The following is a 9,454-nucleotide window of genomic DNA, read 5'->3' as shown; positions in this document are numbered from 1 at the left end:
AGCTGACACAGGCAAACACACAACACAGCTGACACAGGCAAACACACAACACAGCTGACACAGGCAAACACACGTGCTACGATGCCATCAAGCGGTATCTCTGGTCGTAATCAGTCCTTCACTGACCAATCAGCGTTCATTAGCAGAATGCTAGCGTGTTATGGGCAACAACAACTCAACCTGTAAGAAATCAAAAGGACATAAGTACTCGTTCATTCAGCTTTCGACCTATAACCCATGTTGAACTTGCAAAACCTACAATCAAATCTGAGATTTCTCAACGGCAATCGGGTGAAAGAGACACATTTAGCCGTCTAGCCCCATAGACTCCCATTCAGTCTGCCCTCATGGGCGATCGCCCCCAGTGGAGCTCTGGTGGAACTACAACCAACATTCGGTACAATAGGAGTTAATAGGGAGTGGCCAGGCTCTCCGTAGACGGGCTCTGCGCACGCTGACTGGTGAGAGACACGGGTCATATGACCACACACGGGTCACGTGACCACATCAGCTTTGTTTACAAGGCCAAGCACACTAGATGGCTTTAAAATATTTTAGAAAGGTAAAAATCTTATAACGGAATGGAAATTAATACAATTTTACATAGTCATGAAAAGTAATAATACAATACACGGGAATTAATAAAAAATGTAACAATTCATGGAACATAATAATAAAATCAGAAAAAGTCATGCGAATTAATAAAAAATTTAAAAACAAATCATGAAAATGAATTAAATTAATAGATCATAGAATTTAATAAAATCTGAAAATGTTCATAGAAAGTAATATTTTTTATAATTATGGAAATTAACAAAATTAAATAAATCATAGAAATGAATTAAATCTGAAAAAGTAAATGTTTTTAAAAAATAAAAATCATGTGATTTCGTTTTTTAATTCATAGAAATTAATCAAACTAAAAAAGAAATCATGGAAATTAACAAAATCTGAAAAAGTCACAGAAAAGAATAAAGAAAAATATGGAAATTAAAAATAGAATATGAAAAAATTGATTGAAATGAATAATGACATCTAAAAGAGTCATGGAAATTAATTAATTAAAAAAAGTCACATAAATAAAATAAAATAAAAAGTCATGGAAATTTCTACAGCAAATATAAATTTTTTCTAGTTATGCCAAGCTCTGAAATATTTGATTGAGTTGAAACAGCTGAGAAAGAGCCTTTTGTGAGTTAAAATCATTTTAAAAACTCTATTCCGTAATAACAAACAAGTGGAAAAATCATATAAATACATTATTGAACCCTGAAGAACATGCCTATTATGAAACTTGGATTTAAACTTAGAATAAAATGAATTTGATTCGAATTTGAATAGAATCTATATTTGTAAAGCGGTTCTGTGGGAGCAGCCGAAGCACTGCCTGTGTTTCACCACTAGAGGGAGTGAGAGTCCATCACAGACCAGCAGGTGGCGCTAGAGAAACACACACACACACACACACACACACACACTCACACACACACACTTCTCTTCATGCAATCAGCGCCGGCCTGTGAGTTAATGTGAGGCGTCATATAGAGATACACTGAGTTGATGTCTGGGAAACTCATCGTCTCCGACACTCTCATGAAGATCTGTGTGTGTGTGTGTGTGTGTGTGTGTGTGTGTGTGTGTGTGTGTGGGCATTCCTGAGTGCAGTCAGAGAGAGTCTGGGAGACTCGGACTCGTTCCCAGCGCTGATGATCGGAGTGAGGACACAAACACAGCTTCTGTCACAGCGCCTGTCTCTAAATTGAATTTAATGAATAATATTATAACAAAAAATACATCATAAAATTATACTAAAATAAATAATAGCAAAATTGAATATAATTAATAATAATATTATAACAAAATAACAAAAATACTTTAATAAAATAAATTAAATTAATAATACAATCTAAAAAGTCATGGAAATTACTAATGAATTCTAAAAAAGTCATGGAAATGAATAAAATGTAATAAAATAAATGAAAACATATTTATCAATAAAATATAATAATAATAACAAAATAAAATAAATAATTAAAAATAATTTAAATAACAATAAATAATAAATATAAAATAATAATTAAATAATAAATTATAAAGATAATATTAAAATAATGACATTATAATGAATAATAAATATTAAATTATAATAACATCAATAAATAATAACTTACAAATGAAATTAATAATAATATTAATAATAAAAACAAAATGAACAAATAAAATAATTTAAATAATAATAAATATACATATAAAATATGAATTGTAATTTACTAATAGAATATAATAAATAATAATATCAATAAATAATAATTTATAAATACAATACTATTATAAATAATAATAACTGTATGAGGATTAACTGTAATGCTCCAGTGTTCTCTGTCCCTGAAGTGGATCTACGTTACTGAAGCTCGTTCAGTGATGCGTGAGGAAGCAGAGCAGAGATCGGCTCGAGATCACCGTGTTTGAGTGTTTACTGTGACATTACTCATGTTTTCCAGGGCGAAGTACTTCAGGGGAAGGAAGCTGAACGGAGAGTACGAGATCCGTGTGGAGCAGGTGAGCCTGAGACCAGCTCCAGATGTTCACGTGACACGCCGATAACATCTGCACCGCACATCTGTGAACCGTTGTTGAGCTTCCACTGAGTAACTGCTGCTGTTCACGAACACACACCCTGTCTGCGTCTCACACACACGACCCCGACGCTTACAGGACCAGAAAGCCTCTGGAAACCCTTACATTTAATTATATCGACGTAATCAAAGTGTGTGATCAGAATGATCTGGTGTAATTCCCTCCAGAAGCGTCTCACACACTCGAGTGTGTTCCCGCACACGACAGCGCTCACTGTGTTTCGTCTGACGCTCGACACACTCGTTTATGATGGAGGGAAAAAGAGCCACATTCCAGGAACTTACAAGTTACAACAGCGCAAATGCTTTATGCGGTTTAAAGGGCAGCTATTATGCAAAATTCACTTTTACATGGTGTTTGAGCATGAATGTGTGTTAGCGGTGTGTGTACACAACCACCCTATAATGAGAAAAATCCCCACCCATAATTCATACGCACTGTCTCAGAACGAGCCGTTCGCAGATTCTGTACAGTGATGTCACTTTTGCACAAGCCCCGCCCACAACTGTTGACGGACACTGCTGGATTAGCATAGCCCCGCCCCTGAGTGAGCTGTACACACACTATGGGAGTAAAATAATGGCAAATGTTTGTGAAACAAAAAAGCTTGATGAATTGAACTAATTGAAAAAAATCTGCATTTGAATGGGCTGAAAATCAACATGGTCGTATATTTAAGCTGTGAATATTTAAATTCCATTTTCATCATTAAAAATTCAATAATCCATTTTCACCTTTCAGATTTCACTTTCAAAATGTTCATTCCGTTTAAAAAAATACAACCTATAAAATTTGACAGGCAATTTTCGGTCCATTTCATTTCGCTTTACAGAATCGCTTCCACAAATTCAGTGGTTCAAATTCGACAGAAAATTCAACATTTGAGATCCGGGAAGCGCAGGAACATCAGTAGATCGCCGATTCATAATCTCCATCTGCTGTTAGTCGACTTTGTCGAATTTGTAATTCCGACCGCTGACATTTCAGTGCGCGAGATTGTCCTGTTTGTTTGTTGCATGAGCTCTTGAAGCCCCGCCCTCTTCTTGAAAGGGGGCGGGGAGCAGCAGCAGCTCATTTGCATTTAAAGACACACACACACAAAAACAGTGTGTTTTTACTCACCCTCATAAAGTGGCAGTTTTAACATGCTATAAAAAGTGATCTGTGGGGTATTTTCAGCTCAGACTTCACTAAACACTCTGAGGACATCAGAGGCTTATTTTACATCTTGTGAAAAGGAGCGTAATCGGTTCCCTTTAGCTCCGCAGCTTCAGATGTAAACAGAGCCTCGTTCAGGCGAGTTTATCTCCAGATAAGGCTGAGGTTTATCTGCTGCTCCACAACAGAAGCTCTGTGCTCCTCCGGGCCGGCGTTCACAGTGCCGTGATGTTCCTGTGATGTTCTCCGACATCTGCTCGTCCTCAGCTGAGCTCCGGCACATCTGGATCCAGTCGGACGCTCCAGATGTTTGTCCTCGTGGCCCTTCTGTTCAAACGTTATTCGTGTTCTTCATGACTTCAAACTAGAGTTATTATCGTAAATTAACAATTTTTTTTTAGTATTAACTAGTATTATCGTATAACTAAAACTCAATATTTTCATTACTTGACATAGAAACTAAAATAGCTTGTTTATCCGGCTGTTTTCTGTGCTGATTACGTCTCATTTCACCACTGAGACTCTGTTTGTACAGATATTATGATGATGTTGAGATTATTTTGTCCTGTGTGTGTGTGTATGTGTATGTGTGTGTGTGTGTGTGTGTGTGTGTATGTGTATGTGTGTGTGTGTGTGTGTGAGCTCTGGTCATGTGATTGGGTGAAAGGCACCTTGCATTCTTCACCCTAATGACACCCATTAGTTTCGGCTCCAAAAATACCTGCCAGGATTCCAGATGGATCATGACGCCAGCGCAGACTTGGAAAGCACTGTGGACTGTGTGTGTGTGTGTGTGTGTGTGTGTGAGAGAGAGAGAGAGAGAGAGAATACAATGACTTTTTATAATGTGTTTCTGAAAGAGTCTCTTCTGCTCACCAACGGCTGCGTTTATTTGATAAAAAATACAGTAAAAACAGTGAAATATTATTATAATGTAAATCATCTGTTTTCTATGTGAATATACAGTAAAGTGTAATTATTTCCTGTGATCAAAGCTGAATTTTCAGCATCATTACTCCAGTCTTCAGAGTCACATGATCCTTCAGAAATCACTCTAATATGATGATCTGATGATCAACAAACATTTATGATTATTATCAGTGTTGAAAACAGTTGTTTTCTAAGGGATCTATTCTATTAGATATGTAAAAAAAAAAAAATGAATATAGCACGAAAAGACTTAATTTCCCAGAATGCATCACCTGTGTTGCAGTTCACTTAATTCTTCTCCAGTTCAAACATTTCAAGCATCAGATCGCAGTGATAAACTCTTCATTGGGGTTAACGAGTGTGTGTTTGGATGAGCGCAGACGTCAGCGGGAAGAAAACAGAGATCTAGCGTTTGCCTCTTGGACTTTCTCCTGTTTTTCTCTCCCAGCAAGAGAAGCCTGAATGCAAGACCGTAACCATGGCAACCCAGTCTGGCACGCCTCCCGTGCTCTCGGCCAATCGAGTGCCTTCATGCCAGCCGACCAATAGGAGTGACTTATGTGTGTGTCCTCTAACTGCTGTTTGACCTTCGTGTGTGTGTGTGTGTGTGTGTGTGTGTGTGTGTGTGTGTTTGAGTGTGAGTGTGACGTCCACGTCCTTGAATACGAGAGCGTATAGCGCGGGTTAAGTCGTTTATTATCACTCAGGTTTTAAAAAAAAATTTTTTAAAGAAATGAATACATTGAATTAATCAAATGGATCATTTATAATGTTACAAAAGATTCTGTTTCTTTTAATTGATCAAAGAATCCTAAAAAAATCAATGTATCACAGTTTAAAATGCATGAAAGGAATAAATTACACTTTACTATAGAAAACAGCTGTTTTACATTATAATAATATTTCACTGTTTTATTCTGTATTTTTGATCAAATAAATGCATAATCTTACCAATCCCAAATTTTGGACCTTCTATATTTGATGTTAATTTTATAACTAACTGTTTGCCATGATTGGCTGTTTGATGTCTATTATTTTGTTGTTTTATATGGTGTAAAAAATATAAATATAAAAACATATTGGCTCTTAATAAAGTTAATGTGTGACGCTGGTTTACGGCATCAAAATATTAGATTTTGTGTTTATAGACTCGAAATCTCATATCTTTGATTCGGTGCCTTCAAAAAGCTGATTTACAGTTGTGATTAAACCGCTGGATTTCTGACCAATAGCGTGAGTTTGGGGGCGGGGCAATCTGTTTGACTGACCAATGGAAACCTGTTTGAAAACACTCATTATTTTACGTATTTTTCTCTGTTTCTTCGGCTCAGTGTGATTGATCATGTTTCTTGAGTTTAATGAGGGCTGATGGGTAACGCGCGTCACGTGACCAACTCAGAATAGGTGTAGGTTTTGTCATATTTGATCCGTTTAACTCTGATAAGCCTGTGGTGTGTGTTTCAGGCCGAGTTTTCTGAGCTCAATCTGGCGTCGTACGTGAACTCGGGCTGTACGGTGGACATGCAGGTCAACCGAGGAGGAACCAAAGTCGTCAGGTATGAAGTTTCCTCGTATATTACACACTACCAGTCTAACGTTCTGGATCGGTGAGATTTTTAATGTTTTTAAAAGAAGTCTCTTCTGCTCACCAAGGCTGCGTTTATTATACTGGGGGAAAAAAACAGTAATATTGTTAAATATTCTAGAGTTTATTTAAATTTTCTATTTTAATATATTTTAAAATGTAATTTATTCCTGTGATCAAAGCTGAATTTTCAGCATCATATTCTAATATGATTATTTGATGCTTAAAAAACATTCATTATTATTATCAATGTTGAAAACATTTATTTACATTTATATTTCAGGATTCTTTGATGAATAGAAAGTTCAGAAGAACAGCATTTATCTGAAATAGAAGCTTTTGTAACATTATAAATGTCTTTACTGTCGCTTTTGATTAATTTAATTCATCTTTGATGAAAAAAATATTGATTTCTTTTATTTCTTTCCGCCAAAAAATAAAACTAGAACTTTCTATTCATCAGAGAATCCTGAAATAAATAATAAAAAACTGTTTTCAACACTGATAATAATCATAAATGTTTCTTGATCATCAGATCATCATATTAGAGTGATTTCTGAAGGATCATGTGACACTGAAGACTGGAGTAATGATGCTGAACATCAGCTTTGATCACAGGAATAAATTACACTTTACTGTATATTCACATAGAGAACAGATGATTTACATTATAATAATATTTAACAATATTACTGTCTTTTTTGTATTTTTAATCAAATAAACGCAGCGTTGGTGAGCAGAAGAAACTTCTTTTAAAACCATTAAAAATCTCACCGATCCAGAGCGTTTGACTGGTAGTGTTCGACTGCTGTAATATCAGGTGTGTGTGATTAAAGTCTCTCTCTGTGTCCCACTGAAGAACAATAAACCGCAGGTGTGATTTGAGACGTTGTATTAATAAACCTCATCTTAATGAAAACACATACTACAGTCTGTAGTTCCTCACACACACACACACACACACACAGATGTCCATCATCTGCCAAACACATGGAGTCAGTGATTATTTACACCTGCTTCACTTAACCACACATCTTATACTAGTTTAATAAAAGCCACTATTAATAGTTGTGCTGTAATTCAGTCTCTCAGTCAAAAGTCTGGGGTCAGCTGCAGTTATCTGATCAAAAATACAGTAAAAACAGTGAAATATTATTATAATGTAAATCATCTGTTTTCTATGTGAATATACAGTAAAGTGTAATTTATTCCTGTGATCAAAGCTGATGTTCAGCATCATTACTCCAGTCTTCAGTGTCACATGATCCTTCAGAAATCACTCTAATATGATGATCTGATGATCAAGAAACATTTATGATTATTATCAGTGTTGAAAATAGTGATACATTTTATTTCTCAGGATTCTTTGATGAATATAAAGTTCAAAAGAACAGCATTTATCTGAAAAATAATCTTTTGTAACATTATAAATGTCTTTACTGTCACTTTGTCCTTGATGAATTAAAGTATTAATTTCTGAGGGATAGTGAACAAACCAAAACTATTTTACACAATGAAAGCGGCTCATTTTCTGCTCACATTTCTGAGAAGCTGCCATGCAAAAAAAAAAAAAAAACAGTTCCTGTTGTTAATAAGTATTTTTGTCTTGTTTTCAAGGTAAAGTATCCTTGGAATAAGGACGATACGATATCAAGACTTGTTTTCATAAATTGTGTGTTTGTTTTGTCTTTCTGGGCTGGCAGATTATACACTAGTTTTAACTTGTTTATGAAAAAGTCAGTACATCAAGACAAAATACACACGTATCAATGAGACAATCTTTGCAAATCTGAGTACGATAAGTAAATGTATCTTGTTTAAAAAAAATTAGCTGTCTGTTTTTGCCAAACTATTTCAATGACTGGAGAGAGTGTGTCCAGGATGATGATAAACACACTCGTCAGACCGAATGTACATGTTTGGCTTCTGAGCCTCTGACGAGGATCTTCATAATGGTGTTTCTGTGCGTTTATCTGTGTGTTTCTCAGCACATGTTCGCGCAGTGACAGATATGATGGTGCAGCTGCTGCGGTTCGTCTCAATCGGATCATTTGCTGCACATTCTTCTGCGTTCCTCGAACACACAGGCGCTTTTAAGAGCTTCGGTTCAGGCTGTAATCATCATCTGCTCTTTCTATTTCTAGATACTTTCAAAAAGATTGAATCCAATATTTTGTGATAGTATAGCATAATGAGAGATTCATAAGCAATTTAAAAGGCGGAAAAGGCAATTTTCAGCACAAGGGATAACAGTAATAATGACGGCGCTGTTAAACCAGCAGTTAACTAGCACTCAGACGCATAAACCGGCAGTTGACTAGCGCTCAGACGCTTAAACCGGCAGTTGACTAGCGCTCAGACGCTTAAACCGGCAGTTGACTAGCGTTCAGAAGATTAAACCGGCAGTTGACTAGCGCTCAGACGCTTAAACCGGCAGTTGACTAGCGCTCAGACGCTTAAACCGGCAGTTAACTAGCGTTCTGGCGATTAAACCAGCAGTTAACTAGCGTTCAGACGCTTAAACCAGCAGTTAACTAGCGCTCAGAAGCTTAAACCAGCAGTTGACTAGCGCTCAGACGCTTAAACCGGCAGTTGACTAGCGTTCAGAAGATTAAACCGGCAGTTGACTAGCGCTCAGACGCTTAAACCGGCAGTTAACTAGCGTTCTGGCGATTAAACCGGCAGTTAACTAGCGTTCTGGCGATTAAACCGGCAGTTAACTAGCGTTCAGACGCTTAAACCGGCAGTTGACTAGCGCTCAGACGCTTAAACCGGCAGTTGACTAGCGCTCAGACGCTTAAACCGGCAGTTGACTAGCGCTCAGACGCTTAAACCGGCAGTTGACTAGCGCTCAGAAGATTAAACCGGCAGTTGACTAGCGCTCAGACGCTTAAACCGGCAGTTAACTAGCGTTCTGGCGATTAAACCAGCAGTTAACTAGCGTTCAGACGCTTAAACCAGCAGTTAACTAGCGCTCAGAAGCTTAAACCAGCAGTTGACTAGCGCTCAGACGCTTAAACCAGCAGTTGACTAGCGTTCAGAAGCTTAAACTAGTGTTCAGACAGCAGTTAACTAGTTTAGTAGACGTGCTCCAGTGATCCTCATTTATACTTGTGAATGAAATGCTTTTAAATGATTCTGTGC

General features: G+C 36.9%; 1 protein-coding gene across 1 annotated transcript in view; it reads left to right on the top strand.

Moving 5' to 3' along the window:
* The window catches only part of syn3 (synapsin III), a 56,478-nt gene that overhangs the window by 6,436 nt on the left and 40,588 nt on the right, over window positions 1-9,454 (top strand). The window contains exons 3-4 of the mRNA XM_084111273.1: window positions 2,502-2,559; window positions 6,190-6,281. Coding sequence (XP_083967399.1) covers window positions 2,502-2,559; window positions 6,190-6,281 — 150 coding nt within the window. The remainder of the gene's footprint in view (window positions 1-2,501; window positions 2,560-6,189; window positions 6,282-9,454) is intronic.

The sequence above is a fragment of the Abramis brama genome (genome assembly GCF_963993115.1).
Source record: "Abramis brama genome assembly, chromosome: 4".
Classification (NCBI taxonomy): domain Eukaryota; kingdom Metazoa; phylum Chordata; class Actinopteri; order Cypriniformes; family Leuciscidae; genus Abramis; species Abramis brama.
The sequence above is the reverse complement of the archived record's forward strand: the minus strand, read 5'-3'. Positions and strand labels throughout refer to the sequence as shown.